This window comes from Cololabis saira, chromosome 8 (genome assembly GCF_033807715.1).
Source record: "Cololabis saira isolate AMF1-May2022 chromosome 8, fColSai1.1, whole genome shotgun sequence".
Taxonomy (NCBI): Eukaryota; Metazoa; Chordata; class Actinopteri; order Beloniformes; family Belonidae; genus Cololabis; species Cololabis saira.
Window position 1 is genome coordinate 4,623,548 of NC_084594.1, and position 27,958 is coordinate 4,651,505.

A 27,958-nucleotide genomic window follows, 5' to 3' on the forward strand; every position below is an offset into this window, starting at 1 on the left:
AGCATCCTCCAGGCCTTGGCCGCGCACCTGACCGGGTCCCCAGACCTCGGGATGCGTCGGCCGGCTGCAGCGGCTGCGCTCGCCGCGCTCACGGCGCTGGCGCTGGCGGGGTCCGGCCACATCCCGCCGCCCAACGACAGACCCGTCATCGGTAAGATCCTCAACACCTGGCTCAGGCCCGAGCCTGACAGTGTTATGTAACTCCCGACAGAGGTGAATAATAATCCAGGTAAAGTCAAATTCCAGTCCAGCAGTTGTTCCAACCGGTCACTAAACCAGCTCCTCTGCAGGTAGGGCAGGGGTCGGCAAACCAAAATGTTTTAGAGCCATATTGGACCAAAAACACAAAAAATAAATATGTCTGGAGCCGCAAAAAAATGAAAAGTCTTGTATAAGCCTTTGAATGAAGACAACACATGCTGCATGTTTCTATATTAGATAGAACTGGGGTTTTTCTTTTTTTTTAATTTTGCAAAAAGTTTAAATGTCGAGAAAAAAGTCGAAATGTCGAGAAAAAAGTAAAAATTTCTTGAAAAAAGTCGAAATGTTGAGAAAAGTCGAAATGTCGAGAAAAAAGTCGAAATTTCGAGAAAAAAGTCAAAATGTCGAGATTAATGTTGAAGTACAATTTTGAAAAACAAGTCGAAATGTCGAGAAAAAAGTCGAAATTTAGAGAAAAAAGTCGAAATGTCGAGAAAAAAGTCAACATTTTGTGAAAAAAGTTGAAATGTCGGGAAAAAAGTCGAAATGTTGAGATTAATGTTGAAGTACAATTTTGAAAAACAAGTCGAAATGTTGAGAAAAAAGTCTAAATTTCGAGGAAAAAGTCAAAATGTCAAGAAAAAAGTCAAAAATTTTGTGAAAAAAGTCGAAATGTCGAGAAAAAAGTCGAAATGTCGAGATTAATGTTGAAATACAATTTTGAAAAACAAGTCGAAAGGTCGAGAAAAAAGTCAAATTTCGAGAAAAAAGTCATAATGTCGAGAAAAAAGTCGAAATTTCGAGAAAAAAGTCGAAATGTCGAGAAAAAAGTCAAAATGTCGAGATTAATGTTGAAATACAATTTTGAAAAACAAGTCAAAATGTCGAGAAAAATGTTGAAATTTCGTGAAAAAAGTCGAAATGTTGAGATTAATGTTGAAGTACAATTTCGAGAAAAATGTCGAGATTAAAAAGGAAAGGAAAAAGGAAGAAAAAATGGAAAAAAAATGAAAAAAAGAAAAGAAAAAAAAGAAAAAATGGAAAAAAAAAGGTCAAACATTTCTGAAAAAGCTCCAGAAGCCACTAGGGCGGCGCTAAAGAGCCGCATGCAGCTCTAGACCCGCGGGTTGCCGATCCCCGATGGCAGGTCGTTAGTGAAAACCCCAGTTCTAAATGTACAGGCTGACCCAGAAACACAGCAAGGTTTTTACTTTATGGCACCTGGATTATTTTTTTACTTTTTTTTTTTAATTTTACCTTTATTTTACCAGGTTACTCCCATTGAGATCGAGGATTTCTTTTTCATAGGGAGACCTGGCCAAAAATGCAGACAAAGCAACAAATCAACAACAGAAATAGAAGGACAATGCAAAATACATCACAAAACAGTGCCAGTAAATAAGTTACAATACTTAAAGGAGCTTGAGGCTCCTTTTAAGAAATGAGACTCTCTAGCGCCACCTTTCACCACGACGGCCGTTGGAGGTACTGCAGCCAACAGTGAAGCCGGCACGGGAGAACGGGGAGAACGCGCATGCAGCGTCATGTGACGTCACATCCGCAGCCCAGCGCGGGAAATTCGGGACCTAATTGCAGCACATTTTGCAGCACACAGCCTGTTCAAGGCAACGGAGAGATACACTAGAGGGCTCATTCTTTTGGGTTTGGAACGCTTCATCTGACATTATTACTAGAAAACTTAAAATGTATACAGATTTTTTTCATAAATCTTGCCACAATCCGGCCTCAAGCTCCTTTAATGACAGTGACATGTACCAACAGAGTAATTTAAAAATGCATTTGTAAGAGCTTTAAAATCAGACAATGACACCAATGTGTGCACTTGACTTGATATGGACAGCAGGATAGTATAATTTGATCTCAGGCTGTAACTACTGAAGGTGTACACCTCTTGAATGTGCTTTAATGTTTTTTTTTTTTTACAAAATCAAAAATAGTTTTGAATCAATCTTAAATTAAGACCAATTTTGAGATGGGGTCAGTCTCAAAGCACCATTAGTCAAATAATTTTCTTTACATTAAGCTAATATTTGCTCATTAAAACATATACCTGTGGATCAGCCAGTACATTAAAAACAGGAGTTTTCACTAAGGACCATCTACCTGCAGCGGAGCTGGTTTAGTGACCGGTTGGAACAACTGCTGGACAGGATTTTTACTTTATGGTACCTGGATTATACACCTCTGCTGTTCCCGGGAATGTTCCAGAGAAGGTGCGCATGGGTGACTGGAGGTCCCGTGGGTGGGCGTGCGCGGTCCTTTCCTTTTTAATCTCGACCTTTTTTTCGAAATTGTACTTCAGCATTAATCTCAACATTTCGACCTGCAGCCACTCTAGACCCCCCCCCCCCCCCCCGACCCCTGTTCTAGGGGTTTTCCTGCTTGAATTCAATCAGAATCAGATTTCACGTCGGATTGGGTTTTTAATGATTGTCATTAACTTTAATAATAGTTGTAATGTTTGATTTCCAGTGCTGTCAGAGTTGGAGCTCCTGCATGATGAGTGAGGCTTCATTATGTGTCTTAGTTCAGTTATGATGTAAATTAAAAACGGATCAGACCAATCACAATATTGTATGAACTTAAAAGGCACATATGTAAACTGGGACATTAAGGAAATAAGTGTAAAATGGACTATATATGTTGTTGTAAAGTCTATCCAGCGTGACATTGGTGATAAATTTGGTTTTGTCATCACAGAAACATGAAACTACCATATTCTAGCTTCAGCCAATCAGAATCCAGCCCCACACTAACAAAGATGTTTGGTTGTCATTACATTGTTTTTGTATTTTGATTGTTGTACGGCGACCTTGAGTGCCATGAAAGGTGCCTAACAAATGAAATGTATTATTAGGGCCCGAGCACTTACAGTGCGAAGGCGCTATTGTATCTGTATCTTTCTTTCTTTCTTTCTTTCTTTCTTTCTTTCTTTCTTTCTTTCTTTCTTTCTTTCTTTCTTTCTTTCTTTCTTTCTTTCTTTCTTTCTTTCTTTCTTTCTTTCTTTCTTTCTTTCTTTCTTTCTTTCTTTCTTTCTTTCTTTAGGAGGGCCTTTTTTCCCCCTAAACGTGCCCCATAAGTCACCAAATTTTGCACGCAAAAATTTGATAATTAATGGGCGTGGCAAAATGGCTCAACAGCGCCCCCTAGAAAAGTCTCTTGGCGCCATGGCCGAAACCGAACAGGAAGTCGGCCATTTTGAACATTTTCAATTCATCGCGTAATTTTGGCGCAATTTATGCCATTCTTTCGGCAGTTAATACGGCCCGAACCGTAACGTGCACCCAGGTGTGTTATACATCAAAATGTGCGTCTACATCCTGCGACAACACGCATTACTTTTCTCTTTCAAAAGTGTTACCGTGGCGACGGTAGACGCCAAAAAGCGCACCCCCCCTTCATCTGATTGGTCCATATTTGATAGTTCCCCAAAAGTCACCAAATTCTGCACGCAAGCTGGTGATAAATTTGATATTTCATGGTTTGCATTAATGGGCGTGGCCTAACGGCTCAACAGCGCCCCCTAGAAAACTTTTCTCTGCCATAACTTTTGAATGGTTTGACATAAAGACTTGTGGGTGGTGTCATCGGACTCGGTATTGAGTACTTGACCATAATTGGTGCAAATTAGCCCCGCCCCTTCTTTTGATTGGTTGATATTTCATAGTTCCTTTTTTTTGCTATATCTTTTGAATGGTTTAACATAGGAAGTCGTGGGTGGTGTCATGTCTGATATGCTTATGGGGGACGGTGGCCATGAGTGCGAAGGCCCGTTCATCGCTGCTTACAGCTTTAATTATTATAACTGCTCTCTCTGGTGTTGTGTAAAACTGTCGGCATCATTGTGACTCAAAACCTGTTCCTGTGTAAACAAGGAACTCAAACACGGCAGGCTTGAGAGCTGCAACAAAGGTCTGCTTTGAGGCGGCTGACGCAATTTATACTTAATCTGCAACTTTTTTTAACTCTTACAACGTGACTCACCACTTTTCTAATCATATGTACAAATCTGCCGCCGTGAACAGTAGTTCTGTGTTTCTGCTATCTGCTGCCCTGGAGACGGTGAAGTGAGGTGGTTGTGTGTGTTGGATCTTCTCTCGACCCGCGAGGCCGTCCTAGTCCCACTGGAACTTTCCTTTCCCTCCAAAACACAATCAAAGTTGGGCCAGTTATTGTACTTTTATGGCACATTCAGCTGGACTGAAAACCTGCCTACCTGCCCCAGCGCTCTGCCCCGGACCTTTCACTCACAGGTGATGGAGGAAGCTGAAACGGGGAGTTTTAGGGCCAGTCCCAATCCCCCCCTAGTCCTACTTTTCAGTCCTACCCCTAAATTTTGCGCGTTCTCGTGAGGGTAGTGGTGTCCCAATTCCTCTTTGCATGTAGGGCTAGTGGACATATCGAGGGGTAGGAAGTATCAATCTAGCCCAGGGGTCGGCAACCCAAAATGTTTTAGAGCCATATTGGACCAAAAACACAAAAAACAAATATGTCTGGAGCCGCAAAAAATGAAAAGTCTTGTATCAACCTTAGAATGAAGGCAAATGGCGAAAGGCGAAATGTGGAGAAAAAAGTCGAAATTTTGAGAAAAATGTCAAGAAAAAAGTCAAAATTTTGAGAAAAATGTCGAAATCTCGAGATTAATGTTGAAGTACAATCTCGAGGAAAAAAGTCGAAATGTCGAGAAAAGTCAAAATGTCAAGAAAAAAGACGAAATGTCGAGATTAAAAAGGAAAGGAAAAAGGAAGGAAAAAAGAGGAAAAAAAGGAAAAAAAGAAGAAAAAAAGAGAAAAAAGAAGAAAAAAATGTCAAACATTTTTGAAAAAGCTTCAGGAGCCACCAGGGCGGCGCTAGTGCCGCGGGTTGCCGACCCCTGATCTAGCCCTTCACAGCGAGGGTTTTCAGATGCTGACTTTGTCATTACCCGATGTGAGTCGCTACCCGACTTGAGTCACACATGCGCAGTCGCGTCCAACAACAGGGAATGTTATGCTATATAAGGATATTGATGCAAAAAATATTTATATTATTTTTAGCAAAAAATATTTATATTATTTTTAGCAAGCATAGCTAAGCATGAAAGCCAAATTACCTTTCAAGATGTAATTACTCATAGAACGAGTAATCTTCCATTTGTCAGCTTTTCCCAAACTGGGATGAAACTTTCCGGATTCCATGTAGGCATGGAGCTGATGGAAAAAATTAAAGTCGCTCATTTTAATCAATAATCGGGTAATGACAACACTCTCTACTTCTCCACTGACTGACTGATTTCCTGCTGAAATGCACATGTTGGACGCGACTGCGCATGTGTGACTCAAATCGGGTAATGACAGACTTCGCGACCGAGGGCCTGAGAAAATTTCCCAGAATGCTTTACGTCATCATTTGCAGACTGAATCAAACAAAAAAACATGGCGGACATTTCTTATTTTTTAGTGAATAAAATCAATATTTTGAGTTAGTTTCTGCATAAAAATGCGTTTTGATTACATTTCTAGCGAGAAATATTTTACTTTCATAATATTCACTCAGTGAATGTACATAATCACTTGCTTGCCCGTTGTTGCGAAGATCTCGCCAGAATAAAGGCTGATTTATGGTTCCACGTTACACCAACGCAGAGCCTACGCCGTAGGTTACGCGGCAACGCGCGCCGTACGCCGTACCCTACGCCGTAGGCTCTGCGTCAATTTAACACAGAACCATAAATCAGCTCCCGGACCGGCGGCTCTTCTCATCCCCGAAAACATCAGAGCAAATTTCTTAACAGGCGTTATTTGGATAAACTGAGCCCAGGTTGGAGATCTTAACGGTTACTTTAACACCTGAAAAAATATTAAAACTTAATAAAGCAGCATATTAACAGCGCTACAGCTGAAATTAAAACAGCTTTTAGCTCTGGGCTTCCTGATATGGTGTGACGCAGGGCCGCCGCAAGGGGTGTGCGAACCGTTTTTTTTTTTCTTTCGTTTTTTCCCTTATAAATATCAACAGTCACGTTCCATTACAGACCTAAATGTGTACTAGTCTGTGCATATCAATAAATATATGTGCAATGATGCGCGTGTCTGTTGTTCAATACGACTGATCAGACCAAGCGCAGACACAAGCTGCTCTGATCCAGACGGTGGAGTTGGAACAAACTGTCACACAATGCCGAGAGAACGAGACAGAGTTTAATGCCTCTCTGAAAGGCTCGTTTGATAAATTTGTTAGAAAAATCACTGATCCGACCGGGTCTCAAGCAGCCGCGGGGCAGTCGCTTACGTACCCGAACGTAAACCACGCAGTGACGTAGCAAGTGGTGTCCCAATCCCTAGGGAACATTACAAGGGCCCTAAGGTTTGTGGCTTCATTTTTAGGGCTAGTGGTAGAAAGTAGGGGGGGGATTGGCCCTTAGTAGTCGCTTGCTTGTTCGGGTTCTCATGATGTACCGAGAGCTCCAAGCACGAGGAGCTGGTAGATCTTGTTATCGATAAATCCTTGTCAGATCAGGTTTGCATCAGATCTGACGCCTGAGGCGAGTTACCTACCAAATTCTGTCCCATCTGCAGGTCTGTACCTACTTTTAAGAGCAAGCTAAAGACTCAGCTCTTTAAGGATATATATATGGGTCAGTATATTTTCTGAAAAACACATTTTTTTTCAATTCAAAAAAGGTTTAAATGGATAATAAAAATACCATAGATATGACCTACCTGTCCCACATATGGACTCACTGGAATTTTACAAAAAATACTAGTTATTTAGGATTTTATTGTTGTTTTAAGCGTCAAAATGTCATGTGGTGCGACCGTCCGAGCATGACTCTTGTTTTGAAAACTTTTTTTGAAATCACTCTAAATGATTTTAAATCAATCTTCTGCCCTATCTGGCATGATTTCCTAACTGTCTTGTAGTGTATAAGATTGCAACACATTTGTATTTATATTTCCATCATAATATACAAACAAAGTTTGACTGATGACGTCCATTTAATGAAATATCATGTGGCGCGACCATTAAAAAAACATTTTTTTATAATAATGAAAACTTCCAAAAAAAAGATTTCAAGATGTTAAGGAAATTAATTTTAATATGAATCATGGTTGCACCACATGGCCATTTTTTAAGGTTAGTGCCAATTCATCTTGACAAAAATCACTTAATTTAAAAGTTTTATATGAATTTATGTGTACACAATATTCTTAATGTTGGAACTACTGCAATAGATAATCTTTTTATTATTTTAAAATTGATATATATATATATATATATATATATATATATATATATATATATACATAATGTTATGTTCGCATGTGTTAGCTAGTCATATTTAAGGAGAGGGGGTGAGAGTTTATAAGTTTTACTACTTCTCACTCCCTTTCGAATGTACTTTGTTATGTCTCATGTTAAGACGATTGTCTCTTTCTTTTTTTTATATGATTCATATTCGAAATAAAAACTATTACTACTACTACTATTATTTATATATATATATATATATATATATATATTTCTAGCACTGGCATGGCAGCACCTGTGTGAAACTGTTGCTGCATGTTTGCTGGGACAGCAGAAGGGAGTCTAGTGAAACTGTTCACTTCCTGACTGAACGTCTTGCTCAAGACGGGTCGGTGTGTAAACGTGGTGTTGAAATCCTGCGTGGTGAAGACAGCAGCTACCGCTAAAGCTTTCACAAAGCTTAATTCATAATTAATTTTTATTTTAAGATTTAATTCCTCTTTCCACAGGAAAACTAAGGTTTATAGTTTACAACTTGTATGTCTGCTGTTGTCTGTGTTGGTCACATGTACATAATTATTACCACAGGAAAGCTGAAGCTACTAAACTACACTTACTCTTTGTAAGCCGAGTCTTACACCTAATACCCTAATTTTTATACCTAATACAATATCGGTGTCGTGTACATGAGACAACAATGTTGACGAATTCATGGATTTCACGCTGTGATCGGTGATCGGCAAAATCGGGATCGGCCGATACTGGTTTTCGAGATCGGTGATCGGCCCTCAAAATCCTGATCGGTGCATCTCTAGGTTTTATTTGGTCTCGGCCTTGACCTGAACTAGTCTTGGTTTGATCCTCTCTGGTCTTGGTAGTGCCTTGGTTCTCGGATTAGGCGAGTCTAATTCAGGATCATCCCTCCATGATCCTTAACTCCTATGTGGGATCCCAGGGACCTGCTGGAGCAGTTCTCCCCTGGCCCAGACAGGGCCACATGTAAACAAACAACCACTCACTCTCACTCCCGTAGAGACACCAGTTGACCTGAAACACACATCTCATAAATATGTGCTGAGGTTCCCTCACATGTCCGTGTGAGGAGAGTGTGCAGTCTGGACGGCAGCTTTCGCCCTCGTTTAGCTGCACAGCAGCATCCGGGCCGGAGCTCGCTCTCACCCTGGACTCACACTGAAAGCGTCACGGGCGTCATATCCTACGGCTGCCATTCATTTTCTATGAAAGCGCACGTCGAGAGGCGTCGGAGATGTCGGGAGCAGCGTGTTGGAGGCGTCCAGAGCATCAATTTGAAGTTGAAAAATCTCAACTTTATGCAAATGAGCAGCTTTGACGCCGAGGCAGCGTCAAATCATAGACCGGGATTCCCGAAGCGAGAACTCTCAATGCAGATTGTACTTTTGTGTACCGTATTTTCCGCATTATAAGGTGCACATCAATAAATTCGTATTTTAAAACTTTTTCCATATATAAGGCGCACCGCATTCTAAGGCGCTACAGTAAAGGCTGGGGTTACGTTATGCATCCATTAGACCAGTGGTTCCCAAACTGGGGGGCGCGCCCCCTAGGGGGGGGGCGCTGCGCTATTGCAGGGGGGGTGTGGCGAGGTTGGAAGGTAGATTAATTAAAAAAAGAGAGACAGGAAATAGGGGGAAGAGAGAAGGGGAATGACATGAAGTAATGGTCTGGTCGGCGGGAATCTAACCGGGGACCTGCTGCTTCAGGCCCCACAACTACCCGGCGCTACTGAGGAAGATGCAAGTGGCAGTTTCTCACCTGCAACTGGTTTGAGAGAATCTGTAACATGAACAAACCCACCAAGTCACTGAAAAGGTGTGGGGATTAAAACTGACATTTTTGCAGAGCAATTGTTGACATTTTGATTTTTTTAGCTGTTGCTGCTGTTTTTTTTTCCTCAGGGAGCTGGTTATTTTTGGAAAAAAATATGTTGAAAGTAATGCATACTGTATTGTACAGTAAAAAGGAAAAAAAAAGAAATGTGTTGAACACATGAAGCAATCACTCACATCACTGAAAAGATGTGGGGATTAAAGGTGTAATTTTTGTAGATTGCAGATTTTGGCTCCTGTTTGTTTTGTTGTTGTTTCAATCTCTGGGAGCTGGTCAGGTTGAAAATCTATTTTTACAGAGATGGACAGTTTTTTCGCACATATGTTCAATATATGAAATAAATTGCAGTCGCATTTGAATGCAAAGTGTGTGTGTGTGTGTGTGTGTGTGTGTGTGTGTGTGTGTGTGTGTGTGTGTGTGTGTGTGTGTGTGTGTGTGTGTGTGTGTGTGTGTGTGTGTGTGTGTGTGTGTGTGTGTGTTGAGGTCGCGGGGGGGGGGGGGGGTTGAAAATTCTGTTACGTACAAAAGTGGGGCCTGGCAAAAGAAGTTTGGGAACCACTGCACTAGACCAAGGGTCTCAACCCGCGGCTCCTCTTTCATCCTTATACTGCGGCTCCGAGTGGCTTGGGAAAATAAATTACAAAAAAGAAAAAATATATCAGTTCTAAATTGGAAGATTATTGTGATCTTGACATATTAGAATGAATATATTTGAAGTCAAAATGTCGAGAAAAAAGTCAAAATTTTGAGAAAAAAGTCGAAATGTCGAGATTAAAAAGGAAGGAAAAAAAGAGGAAAAAAGAGAAAAAAACTGGAAAAAAAGAAGAAAAAAAAGGTCAAACATTTTTTAAAATGCTCCAGGAGCCACTAGGGCGGCGCTAAAGAGCCGCATGCAGCTCTAGAGCCGCGGGTTGCTGATCCTTGTGCTACATTGATCCAACGCAAAATAATTAAAAACGGGCTTATTAATCACAAAACACAGTTTAAACAATATGACCAAATCCGCTACGACCCGGTGTGTAAGTGTTCACCGCAGACAGACTGCAGCTTCACCGGGACCAACGATGATGGTTGATGTTGATCCAGGACCAACCTGGTTAAGGAGCATCAAACTCACTCTCATCTACGCGGAAATAACGCTAAAATATAAAGAAGGCTTCCCAAAGTGTGATCCATGGTGAAATAGGAAACTGAAGATGTGCAGCTATATAGAATAGAATAAAATAGAATACGGTAGAATAGAATAGAATAGAATAGAATACTATATTGTCAATGTACCTGGGTACAGTGAGATTGAAAGCAGCATCACCTCTCCAGTGCAAGACAGTGCAAACAATAAGAAATATAAGAAATATAAATAATATAAAAAAAAGTTAAGGTTCATTTGAATAGTGAAATCAAGACCTGAGATCCTATTTACAGATAATAACATATAGTTACACATGTGGTGGAATATTGCACAGATAATCCGGGAAAAAGTATTGCATGGTAAAAACAGCAATTGCACATGAAGGCATTCACATTTTGTTCAGAATGTTGTTATATATAGATATATGTAGGCTATATGCACTCTGTTCACTCCAATTCTGCAGCCACTGCAGGCGTGGACAGTGCGTGCAGCGTTCGGTGTGAATCCAGTATAATGGAGCGTCTTCTTCTCTTCCAGGCGTGCTGGCTCAGGAAAACCTTCCCGGGGACCAGTTCGCTCACGGCTCTTCCTACATCGCCGCCTCCTACGTCAAGTTCGTGGAGAGCGCCGGGGCCCGGGTGGTGCCCATCCGGTGAGACGACCTGGAACACAGCCCCAAACTCCACAATCCCACCTTCACAGAGGACTTTGAACGTCTCATATGCCCTTTACTCTCCACACTGCAAAAACTCAAAATCTTACCAGGAATATTTGTCTTATTTCTAGTTAAAATGTCTCATTTTTAGTCAAAAAACTCATTACACTTAAAACAAGAGTTATTACCAGAAATATAACTTGTTATTTGACAATTTTCACCAGTTTCAAGTACATTTTCACTTGAAATAAGTAGAAAAATCTGCCAGTGGAACAAGATTTATCTTCTCATTACAAGCAAAAAAATGTCATTTTTAGAGAGACTGTCTCATGTAACTTTAATTACGAGTGAATGATGCAGAATAAGCTGCGTTTGTATTTCTTCATCAGCACCATTACGGCATAACTGTCACAGGAAGTAAGCAGTAATGATGGAAAGAAGCTTCAACCCTCGATGGGGTCGTTTAGGGTCACAACCGCTAACGTGGTCCACAAGTGTCAAATAATATATTTTTATTTCCAAATAAAGTCAGAGATTTGTGGATAATTAATTTGTTTCTGAGGCACCAACAAAATCTTGCTTAGGGCCAACAAAATCTTAACAACAATAGTAACTGGATTACACTGCAAAAACTCAAAATCTTTCCAACAAGAGTCATTACCAGAAAAATAGCTTGTTATTTGACAATTTTCGCCTGTTTCAAGTCAATTTTCACTTGAAATAAGTAGAAAAATCCGCCAGTGGAACAAGATTTGTCTTCTCATTACAAGCAAAAAAATCTTGTTTTTTCCAGTGATGAGTCTTGTTTTAAGTGTAATGAGATTTTTTTGACCAAAAGATTATTTATGAGACATTTTAACTGGAAATAAGAAAAATATTCTTGTTAAGATTTTTAGTTTTTGCAGTGCAGTCTTTATTATGCACAGAGTTAGCATTTTCTCCACACAAAAACACATTTATATGAACCTTCAATGCTCTCTGTGATGTGTTGTAATGATTAAACTGCTAATATGAAGCATTAAGAAAACTTAAACCGGTGCTGTCATTTGTATCAGATTGGAATATTATGTTTCCTTCAGTAATAATTTCAGAATCAGAATCAAGTTTATTCGGCCAAGTCAGGTCAAACAAAACAGGGAATTTGACTCCAGTTGTTTCGCTCACTGTTACAGTAAATAGACAAATGACAGCTCTTATTAACATATACAATTAAAAAAAGTTCTTCTTCTGACGAAATGAGGGCCTTTTTTCCCCCTAAACGTGCCCCAAAAGTCACCAAATGTTGCACGCAAGCCAGGCCTGGCGAAAAATTGATATTTAATGGTTTGCATTAATGGGCGTGGCCTAACGGCTCAACAGCGCCCCCTAGAAAACCTCGTGCCTCAAGCCCCACGATACTGTTTGACGTACATGCACGTAAATCGGCACACACCTGTATCATGTTACAACTTAAAGAAAAGTCTCTTGGCGCCATGGCCGAAACCGAACAGGAAGTCGGCCATTTTGAATTAATCGTGTTATTATGGCGCAATTTATGCCATTTCTTCGGTCGTTTTTGCGGCCCGAACCATAACGTGCACCCAGGTGTGTTATACATCAAAATGTGCGTCTCCATCCTGCGACGATGCACATTACTTTTCTCTTTCAAAAGCGTTACCGTGGCGACGATAGACGCCAAAAAAGCGCGCCCCACCTTCTTCTGATTGGTCCATATTTGATAGTTCCTTCTTTCTGCCATAACTTTTGAATGGTTTGATATAGAGAGTCGTGGGTGGTGTCATCCACTAAGGCCCCGTTTCCACATAGCCGGGTATTTACAAAAACGGATATTTCCCCCTCTACGTTTTGAAAAATTCCATCGTTTACACAAGATCGTTTTCAAAATATCTTCATTTACACAAACCGCATAAATATCTGTTAAGGTGCTATGAGCAGCCAAACCTACAGGGGGCAGTGTAACGAGAAGATAAAGTCATGCTAGCCAATCAGAATCCTGGAAAAAAACGTCAACAAATGACACGTGTGAAGCCTGAATAATATGGTTCCGCGTTAAATCGACGGCGTAGCCTACGTACGGTGTGTTGCCGCGTACCCTACGCCGTAGACTCTGCGTTGGTGTAACGCAGAACCATAAATCAGCCTGGACTGCCAGTTACTTCCAAGACGGAACGAGAGTCTTTCGTTTGGAGTGACAGAGAAGTGGAGTTACTTTTAAGTGTGACTTTAGAATATAAAACAGGTAAAATACAAGAAAATATTGACGGTGGCCAAACTAATTGTAAGCACAGGTCGCACACATGACGCTGGTGACGTTTCTGTCTCATAATGCGACGTTCTGAAGCTTAAATCTCTGTTTTCCTCTGTTTAGACGCAAACGTGAAGACGGAGTTTTTGAAAATCTCCACTTTGGCCGGAGTTTTCAGAAATGATTGTTTTTGGAGACTTTGAGCTCCGTTTTCGTGTAAACGAACGGCCAAAACGCATGAAAACGCCTCAGTTTTTGCTACGTGTAAACGGGGCCTAAATGTCCAGGCCTGAAGAATCTACATCAAGTCATACAAGCTTCCACTGCAGCCTGAACGTGCACAAGGGTGCGAGGGCCCGTTCATCGCTGCTTGCAGCTTTAATTATTATTATTATTATTGCACAGTGGTTGATTACTCTGAGACTCTGAGTGATGAGATTCATCAGAGCAACAGCTTGGGGGAAGAAAGGAGGTTGTGGTTTAATTTAATGAAAACAGAGGGTGCTTGTTCTGGTAAAACCCCGGTACTGTTCTTCATTAGCAAAAGACAAAGCTTGTCCGAGTCAGTTTTGTTACGAGACGTTAAAGATGTCTTCTTAAATGTACAGATGTTGATGTGACCCGGAGCGACGGACCTCATGAATAACAGATATGATATGAGCGAATGTGGGCGGAGCCTGTGTGAATGGGAAGCTCAGTTTTACACCTTTGCACAGTTTGCAGGATTTATTTTTGTATTTCTTCTCATAAAACCAACATGTTCTATATTTTTTTGTTTTACTTTATATTTTATATCTCGCTTAATATTACTTGTTCTTTTGTATTGCACCAAATCACCAGAACAAAGGAAGGAAGGAAGGAAGGAAGGAAGGAAGGAAGGAAGGAAGGAAGGAAGGAAGGAAGGAAGGAAGGAAGGACGGAAGGAAGAAAAGAAGGAAGGGAGGGAGGGAGAAAAGAAGGAAGGAAGGAAGGAAGGAAGGAAGGAAGGAAGGAAGGAAGGAAGGAAGGAAGGAAGGAAGGAAGGGAGAAAAGAAGGAAGGAAGGGAGGAAAGAAGGAAGGAAGGAAGGAAGGAAGGAAGGAAGGAAGGAAGGAAGGAAGGAAGGAAGGAAGGACGGAAGGAAGAAAAGAAGGAAGGGAGGGAGGGAGAAAAGAAGGAAGGAAGGAAGGAAGGAAGGAAGGAAGGAAGGAAGGAAGGAAGGAAGGAAGGAAGGAAGGAAGGGAGAAAAGAAGGAAGGAAGGGAGGAAAGAAGGAAGGAAGGAAGGAAGGAAGGGGAAAAAAGAAGGAAGGAAGGGAGGAAAGAAGGAAGGAAGGGAGAAAAGAGGAAGGGAGAAGGAAGGAGAGAGCAGGAGGAAAGAAGGAACAGGAGAATTAAGTCATTTTGACCCAAAGACAGTACAAGGGTTAAAAAACTACTTGTATATAATAAACTTCTTTCTGATTCTGATTCTAAATTCTACTGACTGATGATTGAAATATTGTTGTGTTTCTGTCTCTCTTCTGCTCACCAGAATCAATCGCACAGAGGGAGAATATGCAAAGATATTCTACTCAATAAACGGGTGAGTTTTCTCCCTCTGGTCTGATGATAAATGATTCTCCCTTTAAAGCTTCTGCCAGCAGAGGGCGCTGTTACGCAGGTGCAGGCTTGTAGCCATGGCAACTGTTTAAATGACAGTCATCTGTTACATTCTTCTGGCCTCTGTTTCGTTGAGTTTGCAGAAATGTGGTCGGTTTATTTTTTTTGCAAACCTGCCATAGTTTATGTAATAATTGCTCAGGGTTCATGTTCTGGGTCTTTGGAAAGATCCTAGAGACAACTTCTGTTGTAATAGACGCTATGTATGAATGAATGAATGAATGAATGAATGAATGAATGAATGAATTTTATTTTTGTGTCATGTCCGAAGACCCATCCCTTACAGCAGGGGTCTTCAACTAGATTATTCGGGGGCCACATCTGCAAAAGGACTGTACGGAGAGGGCCGCACTGCATTTGTGCACAGGGATGAGCAGGAGATTATCTGTCTAGTTTACATAATAATTATGTATTAATTGTCTCCAGATTTAGTCATTGTGAATGTTAAATATAATATTCAGATAAAGAAATATTATTTTAAATGCAAGTTAATTTTGAAACCATGCATTGTGCAAACTTAATGAAATTGATATTGACCTACTTTTAATAAAACACGCCATAATGACAAAGCACCATTTTCCACCAAGATTTCCTTATTTGAATATTATATTAAGCATTTCAGTCCATAGTAGCCAGTTTGATGTTATAAATAAGCAACCAAAATATTAACCATAAGCTCCTTTATTTATGACACATCTGTGAATTATATCAGCAAAACAAAACAATCATGAAATTATAGGAGGTTTAGAAGTTCATCTGAAATGCAAAGTCCTCATTTAGAGATTCAAATGAAAACAATTTCAGGCCAATCCTAGAAGCCTAATGATGTAAACAAGTCCTCTATAATATATATATATATATATATATATATATATCGTTGCATTTAATGTCACTGAGGTTAATAACAAATAATGTGACAAACATCACTGTGCAAAACTGGCAAAAAATCTGAAGTAGTAAAAAATGTCTCCAACAGAGATTAACATGTACAAACACTGTCCAATTAATCATTAACCAACTGAAACGGCTACCAAGCATCTTAAACTTTTATTAATTAACAAAATGTGATATGTAAACCATGTTAGTTTCGCTTACTTCCTCACTTCCGCCCGCCGACCAGAAGTGACGCAGGCCGGAAGTGACATTAAATGCAACGATATATATAAAACGATTTAATATATATTAAAAACATTAATAACTAGGTTTGAAATATGACCAGGGGCCACATAAAAACTCCTGGCGGGCCGCAAGTGGCCCGCGGGCTGCAAGTTGAATATCCCTGCCTTACAGGATTATAAGACACCAGAAACAGAAAATCATCAAATACACAATATCACACGCACTTAATTGGGAGCTGCACAATGTACACCGGAAAAACAAAATGAATAAATCAAAAACCAGAATAGATATTTTTACATATATGTTACTTTTCTTCACCTATCCCACGCTTTCTCCAAATAGTCAGCAAGTGCAAATACTTTATGATCAAAAATCCATTTGAGTCTCTCAGCATCGCTTACCCACATCAGATCCAAATTCTTACACTTATCAAATAATTTTTGTGTAATTTTATGTAAATAAAATTGAATTGAATAGAGGTGCTGTGTCGCGCTCGTCTGAGGTTTTGAGTTTAAACCAGCGTTGATGTAAGAAAGCGACGTCACTTTGAGCTGTCATGGCGTCAAAAACAAAAAACCAAAGATGTAAAGTCACTGTGGTATTTTGAGCAGACAGTTGTTGATTTTCAAGTCATCCTTTGGAGAAAAGTCAGGTTTCCTCACACCACCCTTACAAGATATGATAAATGATGTTGGTGTGAGTAAAGTTCATCAGGCTCAGAAGCTGCTGCTGAAAGTCATTTGGTACTAGTGCTGGGCGGTATGACCAAAAATTTATATCACGGTATTTTTCAAAATGATATCGGTTTCACGGTATATCACGGTATTTTTTTTTTCATGCACAACTGGGTGTTAACCACATTTTCTAATGATTTGGAAAGGAATTGCTGCAGTAAATTGGCTTAGAATGGCCTATTTTACTGTCATGAGGAGGATGCATAAATCAAATAAATTTGATTTAGGCTTTTCAAAGAAAAAAATCTTTTACAAAATTACAAAGTAGAAAATATTTATTGAACATAAAAAAACTGAACATGTTTTAATTTCCAGCATTCTGTTGTTTTGGTTCCACCTCCTGGTGAATGTTAGGTAAAATTCTTATGTGGTTACTTTTTGGTTGGCCAACGATTTATGTTTGTGGTGCAACAGTTACAGGAGCGGCCAGTCTATTTCCTTATTTTACAACGCCGTTATTAATTGTTCGGTTTTTTTTAGTGATGCACCGAAATGAAAATTTGTGACCGAAACCGAAAATAATAATAAACACTTGGCCGAATACCGAACAATACCGAACATGGTTCTTCAGCAGTTTTTCATTTATTTTGCCAATTTTTTCACCATTGCATAAATCAAATAAATTAGTTTTATGCATGCTTTTGAAAGAAAAAAATCTTTTACAAAATTACAAGGTAGAAAATATTTATTGAACATAAAAAACTGAACATTTTTTAATTTCCCAGCATTATGTTGTTTTGGTTCCACCTCCTGGTGAATGTTAGGTAAAATTCTTATGGGGTTAGTTTTTGGCTGGGCAACGATTTATGTTTGTGGTGCAACAGTTACGGAGCGGCCAGTCTATTTCCTTATGTTACACGCCGTTATTAATTGTTCGGTTTTTTTCCCACTTATTCCACCGAACACCTAAAGTGTTTTTTTGCCATTTTCGGCCGAACTATTTGGGTTACCGAACAATCGGTGCAACACTGCTGCTAAACAGTCCCCTCACAAACAGTGTCCAGCGGCGCTACGTTCCCAACGTTGTGTAGCTACTGTACACACTCACCGGTATTACGGTATATGAAAAATTCATATCATAAGAAAAATAAACACCGGTATTCGGTATGAACCGGTAAACCGCCCAGCACTATTTGGTCCAACATCTGGATGACGTTAATCCAGCTGTAATGTCCAGGTATTCTGTAAAATCCAGGTTAGTTTTCTCCCTGACATGGTTGTGTTTCCTCAGACTGTTGCTGCCGGGGGGAGACGTCGACATCCAGACGTCGCAGTACAGCCGAGCCGCCAGGATCTTCTACCACTTGGCTCTGAGGGTAATAAACGTGCGTGGAGTTGGACCTGGGCGTCCCCCCGGGGCCTGTTTTTCACGTCCTCCCCTCTCGTCCTCCCAGGCCAACGATGCGGGCGACTACTTCCCCATCTGGGGAACCTGCCAGGGCTTCCAGCAGCTCTCCGTCCTCACGGCCAACAGGAACCTGCTCACGCTGACCGACACCAAGGCGGTGGCGCTGCCCCTCACCCTCACCGCAGGTATTCTTGGAGAGATTTGGCACCTTTGCATTGTTTAATCATTTATTATTAGGGCCCGAGCACTGACAGTGCGAAGGCCCTATTGCAGTGATTCTTAACCATAGGGCCGCGGCCCACACTTGGGCCGCGAGCGCCATCTAGTGGGCCGTGAAAGAAAATCAGTTTTGTACGTGTGGGCCGCGAGGGCCGCGGGACTGCAAAGCAACTCTCGACCAAATGAGGAGAAGAAGACACTCAGCTAGCTGTACGCGTAATAGTAAGAGAAATGGTGTGTATTTATAGAGAAAATCCTTCATTTTGCACAGAGTAGGTTTAGATCCGCCAGGATCAGGGATCGATTACTTGGGTCTGCGCCCAGAGCGAGCGAGCGCGGCGTGATCATTTATCCCGGCGCGTCCCCGCGGCCGGGGAGGTCGGTGCCGCTCGGGCTCACCAATGAGCACCTTCACATGTGCATGAGATTCTGACACCATCCAGACCAGATTTAAAGTCCTGTCAGGAGAAATTAGAGCTCAGTTCTCTCACTGAACAACAGAAAGTGGGGACATAAGATTAAGGGGAAGAAATAAAAACTGCAAAACTGTTCAATTGTTAAGATGTGTTTATATTCATTTATTATAAAAATGTGTTTAGACAATTAACAAAGAAAAGGGGAAATTCAAACTGCTGGTAAAGAAATAAAATAAGATAGCATTTGGAAAATAAAATAAAATCTATTTTATTTTTAAGAGAAAAAAATATGTGTAATTGAAGTTACACATGTTAATGGGCAAATATGTACTTTTTTAATATAACAGTCAGATGCAGATGTTGATACAACTATGAGGCTACTTGAATATATATATATATATATATATATATATATATATATATATTATGATGTTCTGGACCTTCGCTTGAGTACATTTTCTCTAAATGGACCTCTTAAAGTTGAATACCCCTGCTATACAGTGTTAATATTTAACGGGCCCCGGGCCACTCTGTACTGAAAAAATTGGGCCCCAAGGTCAGAAAGGTTAAGAACCCCTGTCCTATTGTATCTGTAGGAAATGTTTTTATTTTCGTTCTTCTGACGAAAGGAGGGTCTTTTTTTCCCCTAAACGTGCCCCAAAAGTCACCAAATTTTGCGCCAGGCCTGGTGAAAAATGTGATATTTAATGGTTTGCATTAATGGGCGTGGCCTAACGGCTCAACAGCGCCCCCTAGAAAACTTTGTGCCTCAAGCCCCATATTACGGTTTGACGCACATGCACGAAAATCGGTACACACCTGTATCATGTCACAACTTAAAGAAAAGTCTCTTGGTGCCATGGCCGAAACCGAACAGGAAGTCGGCCATTTTGAATTAATCGTGTCATTTTGGAAAAATGTATGCCATTCCTTTGGCATTTAATTCAGCCCGAACCGTATCGTGCACCCAGGTATGTTATACATCAAAATGTGCGTCTCCATCCTGCGACTACACGCGTTACTTTTCTCAGTCAAAAGCGCTACCGTAGCGACGATAGACGCCAAAAAGCGCACCCTACCTTCATCTGATTGGTCCATATTTGATAGTTCCCCAAAAGGCACCAAATTTTGCCCTAAGTCAGGCCTGGCGATAAATTTGTTTCATGGTTTGCATTAATGGGCGTGGCCTAACGGCTCAACAGCGCCCCCTAGAAAACTTTTATCTGCCATAACTTTTGAATGTTTTGACATAGAGAGTCGTGGGTGGTGTCATCGGATTCTTTATGGAGTCCTTGACCTTCATTGGCCTGAATTAGCCCCGCCCCTTCTTCTGATTGGTTGTCCCTTTTTTCTGCTATAACTTTTGAATGGTTTGACATAGAGAGTCGTGAGTGGTGTCTTTTCTGATATGCTTATGGGGGCGGTGGCCGTGAGTGCGAGGGCCCGTTCATCGCTGCTTGCAGCTTTAATTATTATTATAGCTGCTATTTTTTCTACCTGCTAATCTCTCACAGCTCACAGGTAGGCCTGTGTTGAAAAAATCGATTTTCTGATTCTAAATCGATTCTCATATTAATTCCTAAAAATCGATTTGTATGTCTAAAGATCGATTTTTTTTTATTCATTTTTTTTATACATTTTTTATTTTTTTCATCATTACATTTTTACCTGGTGAACTTTAATCCCAGTAGTTTTTAAAACTCCTGAATTAAATGAACTTTTCTTTAGAGAAAATGCTGGACATTTCAGCTTAAATTTCTAAATGTTATATTAGTTCAATGAAGTTCTTATTATCTATATTTACTAGAGCTTGTTTGGTTTCTCTGTTATCGGACACGGTTTGTCATGAAATACCTGAAAAATCAGACAAGCTAAAATAATCTGTTTACTGCTTGAGCTGTTGCAATTTCTTTCTTTTTTTGCACTTTAAATGGATATTGAAATGCCTATTTGAGTTATTTATTTCTTAGTTATTTCACAATAATTATTGTTACATTATTATTTCAATAGTTATTTTACAGTCATATAATCCAGGAAACACTAACCCAAATCAATATCGAATCGGATCAAATCAAATGGTGATAATCGATTCTGAATCTTAAGAATCGGAATCGAATCGATTCTTGACATTTGAATCAATACCCAGCTCTACTCACAGGTCCAGTTCACCAAAGACCTAAACGGTACGTAGCTGAAGAGGCGACTGCTCGTCTCCTGACTCCACAGACTGCGATGTAGCTGTCACTCAAAACAACAAATAATGAAAAGCTAGCTCCTGATTCTACAGATATATATACAGATATATATATATATATATATATATATATACAGATATATATATAGAGGGGACACGTGTGGACTGAGTTGTGCATCTAAACGCTGCTGTTTTCCGTCCCAACATCACTCCTGACACAAACGCTCCTCCGTCCTGCAGCCGCCCACTCCAGCCGTCTGTTCCGGGGCTTCCCCAAAGATCTGCTGCAGACTCTGACGGATCAGAACATCACGTCCAACTTCCACAGCTGGAGTCTTTCTCTTCAGGTATCCACCGCGTCTCCCCCGTTTCTCCTGTTTTCCTCCTGAGATGGTTGTTACGTTCTGCTCAGTGATCCGGACGGGTTTGGGAGGTTTCTCCTTTTCTCTTCCACACTGCAAAAACTCTAAATCTTACCAAGAATATTTGTCTTATTTCTAGTTAAAATGTCTCATTTTTAGTCAAAAAATCTCATTACCCTTAAAACAAGAGTCATCACCAGAAAAATGACTTGTTATTTGACAATTTTCACCTGTTTCAAGTAAATTTTCACTTAAAATAAGTAAAAAAAAATTTTACAGGCGGCAGTTTATGCAAATCCACCAGACCAACGAGCGCTGCTGCCGCACTGAAACATCTACACTTACAAAGTAATGCTTTATTTACTGTTTAAAGGAAATACCAATTTAAAAAAAAAATGAAATTCAGATTTAACAAATAATTGTTAAAAATAAGTGATCAAAATCTTTGTAAATCGCACTTCTCCTGAGACAAAATGTAAGCAGCAAAAAAGAAAAAGAAAATGGTGTTTAAAATGTATTTTTCTGTCCTGGTGACCTTAGTTTAATATCAAAGTTACAATAACTTGTGAATTTAACTTTTATTCAATGACTTTGTTGATGACACATCTCTACACTGCAGAACTCAAAATCTTAACAAGAATATTTGTCTTATTTCTAGTTAAAATGTCCAATTTTAGTCAAAAAAATCTCATTACACTTAAAACAAGACTCATCACTGGAAAAAACAACAATTTTTACCTGTTTCAAGTAGATTTTCACTTGAAATAAGTAGAAAAATCTGCCAGTGGAACAAGATTTATCTTTTCATTACAAGCAAAAAAATCTTGTTCCACTGGCAGATTTTTCTACTTATTTCAAGTGAAAATCTACTTGAAACAGGTGAAAATTGTTGTTTTTTCCAGTGATGAGTCTTGTTTTAAGTATATATATATATATAAGTATATATATTTTTTTTTACTAAAAATGAGACATTTTAATTAGAAATAAGACACATTTTCTTGTTAAGATTTTGAGTTTTTGCAGTGATCCATTTTACTTAAACTTAACAAAAAATTAGACATTTTAACTAGAAATAAGAAACATTTTCTTATTTGCAGTGTATAAATGAAAGAACAATGTGTCTGAACTGTGCAGAACTACAGCGGAAACGCCAAGCTGAGGAGGTTTTATAAAGTCCTGTCCACCAACAGCGATGGGAAGAAAGAGTTCATCTCCACCATGGAAGGTACAGAACTTCACGCACGGATCTGCAGTCAGAAAGATGTCGACGTCTTTGTCCTGCTGGACTTTAGTCACAAACACCAACGGTGACCCTGCAGTCAGGAAACGGGCCACTAGAGGGCGCCAGAGTCCCATGGAACCCTTTTAACCCTTTTGCTGTCTTTGGGTCAAGGGAGGGTGAAGGGAGAAAAGAAGGAATGAAGGAAAGAAGGAAGTAAGGAAGAAAGGAGAAAAGAAGGAAAGAAGGAAGTAAGGAAGAAAGGAGAAAAGAAGGAAGGGAGTAAGGAAGGGAGGAAAGATGGAAGGAATGGAGAAAGGAGAAAAGAAGGAATGAAGGAAAGAAGGAAGTAAGGAAGAAAGGAGAAAAGAAGGAAGGAAGTAAGGAAGCAAAGAATGGAGAAAGGGAAAGAAAGAAGGGAGGGAAGAAGGAATGAATGGATAAAATAAGGAAAGAAGGAAAAGGAAAAGCAAACAAGGTAATAAAGGAACGAATGACGAAAGGGAGGTAGGAAGAAAAAGAGAAAGGAGTAAAGGAGGGTAAAAAAGGAGGAAAGGAGGAAGGAAGAATTGGGTAATTTTGACCCAAAGACAGTACAAGGGTTAAGTGGAGCAACTGTAATAAATGTAATTTGTCATGATAATAAAAGCAGTTCTGTAATAGTTTAGTTTAGTTTTAGTTTAGTTTAAGTTTATTTCAGTCATATATACAACAACAACACGGAAGAGACAGGTTTTTTTTCAATTTGACTGAAAAAGGCTCAGGCAGAAGCAGAACTTATTAACGCTAAACTAAAGCTACACAATACATGGTGTGAAGACAAAAGAGCAAAAGAACAAACATATAATATATACATATAGTGTACATACACTTTCATACATACATGTACACACATAGATACATAAACACACACACATATCTCTTTTCCCCTTTTTTCAATTACAGCCATAACTCCCAAATATACAGGACTGTCTCAGAAAATTATAATATTGTGATTTTCTGTAATGCAATTAAAAAACAGAAATGTCATACATTCTGGATTCATTACAAATCAACTGAAATATTTCAAGCCTTTTATTATTTTAATATTGTTGATCATGGCTTACAGTTTAAGAAAACTCAAATATCCTATCTCAAAAAATTAGAATATTCTGGGAATCTTAATCTTAAACTGTAAGCCATGATCAGCAATATTAAAATAATGAAAAGCTTGCAATATTTCAGTTGATTTGTAATGAATCCAGAATGTATGACATTTTCGTTTTTTTTAATTGCATTACAGAAAATAAAGAACTTTATCACAATATTCAAATTTTCTGAGACACTCCTGTAAACTGTACATACACTTTCATACATACATGTACACACATAGATGCAGATACACACACATACATATCTCTTTTCCCCTTTTTTTCAATTACAGCCATAACTCCCAAATATAAATACACATAATGATTTTTTTAACATAACATAAAGGAAGTTCATTCCTTAAGTTTGAGATCAACACTCTTCCACAGCTGGACCCCTTTAAAAGAAATACATCTTCTTTTAACTTCTTTTATCGTTTTTAGTAACAAAAATCTGCCTCCACCTCTGAACTCATATTTACTCTCTGGTAGTGTTTTATTATTCCCTTTAACCTTGTACTGTCTTTGGGTCAAAATCACCTAATTCTTCCTTCCTTCCTTCTTTCCTTCCTCTTTTCTCCCTTCTTTCTTTCTTTACTCCTTTCCTTCTTTCTTTTCTCCCCGTGTACATTCTTTCCTTCTTTCCTCCCTTCTTTCCTTCCTTCCTTCTTTCCTTCCTTCCTTCTTTTCTCCCTTCCTTCCTTCTTTTCTTTCTCCCTTCTTTCCTTCCTTCCTTCCTTCTTTTCTTTCTTCCTTCCTTGGTCCTTTTCTTCCTTCTTTTCTCCCTTCCTTCTTTTTTCCCTTCCTTCCTTTCTTCCTTCTTTTTTCCCTTGCTTCCTTCCTTCCTTCCTTCTTTTCTCCCTTCCTTCCTTCCTCCTTCCTTGACCCAGAGACAGCACAAGGTTAAACATGATTTGTTTTGTTTTATAATAAACCAAGTCTCTAAACTTCAGAATATGAGTAATAATTTAATATTACCAGGGATTGTATGGAGTTAAACTCCAGTGAAAGACAGAGACTCCTCTCGTGACCGTGTTTCTGCTCTTCCTCAGCTTACCGATACCCTTTTTACGCCGTCCAGTGGCATCCGGAGAAAAGTCCCTTTGAGTGGATCGATAAAGCGGGGATGGTTCACTCCACGTCTGCTGTCAGAGTCAGTTTCTACGCAGCCAGCTTCCTCGTCTCTGAAGGTAACGCACCACACATAGACATATAAACGTAGACGCCCCATCGAGCGCTGAGCCGTACGTCAAGAGAAATGTCCAGACAAATCTATCTGATTTAATGTTAACATGATCATTGTGGAGCTTGATGGATAATTGACAGTTCATAAGAACCTGACCGAACGTTAGATCCATCATTGTCATCACACAAGCTTTTTCGGCTTTTGCGCAGCATCAATTATGATTGAGGTTATAGCAACAAGAGTAGCTGTGAGTGGCTCAAATAACACTAATAAATTAAAGCTGCAAGCAGCGATGAACGGGCCCTCGCACTCACGGCCACCGCCCCCCATAAGCATATCAGAAATGACACCACCCACGACTTCCTATGGCAAACCATTCAAAAGTTATAGCAGAAAAAAGGGACAACCAATCAGAAAAAGGGGCGGGGCTAATTCAGGCCAATGAAGGTCAAGGACTCCATACAGAATCTGATGACACCACCCACGACTTCCTATGTCAAACCATTCAAAAGTTATGGCAGATAAAAGGATTCTAGGGGGCGCTGTTGAGCCGTTAGGCCACGCCCATTAATGCAAACCATGAAATATCAAATTTTCTCGCCAAGTCTGGCTTGCATGTAAAATTTGGTGACTTTTGGAGAACTATCAAATATGGACCAATCAGATGAAGGGGGGGGCGCGCTTGTTGGCGTCTAGCGTCGCCACGGTAACACTTTTGAAAGAGAAAAGTAATGCGTGGTGTCGCAGGATGGAGACGCACATTTTGATGTATAACACACCTGGGAGCACGTTATGGTTCGGGCTGAATTAATTCTCGAAAGAATGGCATAAATTGCGCCAAAATTACACAATTAATTCAAAATGGCCGACTTCCTGTTGGGTTTCGGCCATGTCGCCAGGAGACTTTTCTTTAAGTTGTGACATGATACAGGTGTGTACTAATTTTCGTGCATGTACGTCAAACCGTATTGTGGGGCTTGAGCCACAAAGTTTTCCGGGGGGCGCTGTTGAGCCATTTTGCCACGCCCATTAATGCAAACCATTAAATATCAAATTTTTCGCCAGGCCTGACTTGCATGCAAAATTTGGTGACTTTTTGGGCACGTTTAGGGGGAAAAAAGGCCTTCCTTTTGTCAGAAGAAAAAGAAAAAGAAAAAGAAAAAAAAAAAATTCCTACAGATACAATAGGGCCTTCGCACTGAAGGTGCTCGGGCCCTAATAACATGAAATAAACAAAATTAATGAATGAAACAAATGAATTTAAACAATGAAAATAAGCTTAATATCTTACCAAGGCGAGTCCGTTTCGTTCAACACTGATGTGCTTTCTCTTCAAATGCATTACCGACGTGCTCCCGTGAAAAGCAAGGTCGGCTTTGCAAACCTTGCAAATCATCTTTTTATTCGCCGTATCGAGACTAAAATGCTCCCAAACTTTTGAAGTTTTATTACCTGCAGCTGCTGAGACGCTATCGTGCATACGCGACTCTGGGCAGAGATTGTATTGAAGTGAGACGCCTCACTCCGTTGGAAAAACACGTCTGGCGACAATTGTCGACAATGGAATTCATTGTCGACAATTTTGATTATCGATTTTTGTCGACAACGTCGACAAATCGTTGCAGCCCTACAGCATATAGCCTAACTATCCTACATATATATGCTACCTAGGAATGGGCGATATTTTACCGTTCACGATAAACCGTCAAAAAAATTCCCCACGGTAAGAATTTGTATCTCACGGTAAAAATGATAAATTCCCGTTGATGATGTTTTTGTGTAAAGCTGATTTATGGAAGGAAGGAAGGAAGGAAGGAAGGAAGGAAGGAAGGAAGGAAGGAAGGAAGGAAGGAAGGAAGGAAGGAAGGAAGGAAGGAAGGAAGGAAGGAAGGAAGGAAGGAAGGAAGGAAGGAAGGAAGGAAGGAAGGAAGGAAGGAAGGAAGGAAGGAAGGAAGGAAGGAAGGAAGGAAGGAAGGAAGGAAGGAAGGAAGGAAGGAAGGAAGGAAGGAAGGAAAAAGGATAAATTCCCGTTGATACGTGTTTGTGTAACAAACATGGAGGATCTGAGTCATTCCAGTTTTTAGTACAGATGTAACTCATTTAATTGTTTTTTATCAATTCAATGTAATTGGTGTAGTTTAGTATTTAGTATCTTTTAGAGCAGTGATTTGGCTCCAAAGACTGAATGTGGTGATAGATTTATAGTTACAAAGGTGGAGTTGAATTGGTATTTTTTTTAATCGTCATTTTTATCGTTATCGGGATAAATGCCAGAAATTACCGTGATACATTTTTTTAGTCCATACCGCCCATCCCTAGTGCTACCAATCCTTTGTAAGAGGATCCTCATCTACACACCCACACACAGCTACACACACACACACACACACACACACACACACACACACACACACACACACACACACACACACACACACACACCAGGGAGGTGATGAAACCTCTTGCTGGTGACCGGTCTCTCCAGGTAATTCTGTTCCCTGTTTTGTCTGTTTTCTCCCCAGCCATGAAGAACCAGCACCGCTTCCCGAGCCCGGCCGAGGAGGAGCGAGCTCTCATCTACAACTCCGCCCCCGTGTACCGAGGCATCAGCGCCGTCTTCGTGCAGAACTATTACTTCCACTGAGGAGCCGTCCTGCAGGGGACACGGACGCAGCGTCCCGTTCTAGCGCCGGCTCCGTGTCGTCGCTGCCTTTAGTCGCCTCCAGTCATTCGTGAAATTCAGAAATGCAAAACAAAACCATGTTAAAAACGTGGTGAGAAATGATAGAAGAACAAACTCACCATGACAGAAACATCTTAAACCAAAATAAAAACAGAAACATGTACAACTCTGAATGTGGAGAAAGTTGGGACACTATGGAAGAGATACAAAAGTATTACTTACATTTACCTGCAGAAAGTATGAACCCAAGATCTAAACGGTATTTTGTTGCATAAATCCATTTCTACAATATAGAAGTCAGAATTCCCAGCATGCACCGCTCTAGAATGTAAACGTCGCCGCCATATTGGATGTTCAAGACTG

General features: G+C 40.0%; 1 protein-coding gene across 1 annotated transcript; it reads left to right on the forward strand.

Moving 5' to 3' along the window:
• On the forward strand, positions 1-27,958 carry LOC133449233 (gamma-glutamyl hydrolase-like). The gene is made up of 9 exons (XM_061728364.1): positions 1-151; positions 10,988-11,102; positions 14,861-14,911; positions 18,073-18,157; positions 18,236-18,374; positions 21,259-21,365; positions 22,515-22,605; positions 24,779-24,916; positions 27,435-27,958. The coding sequence occupies exons 1-9, from the start codon at positions 52-54 to the stop codon at positions 27,554-27,556; spliced, it is 948 nt and encodes a 315-aa protein (XP_061584348.1). The 5' UTR covers positions 1-51; the 3' UTR covers positions 27,557-27,958.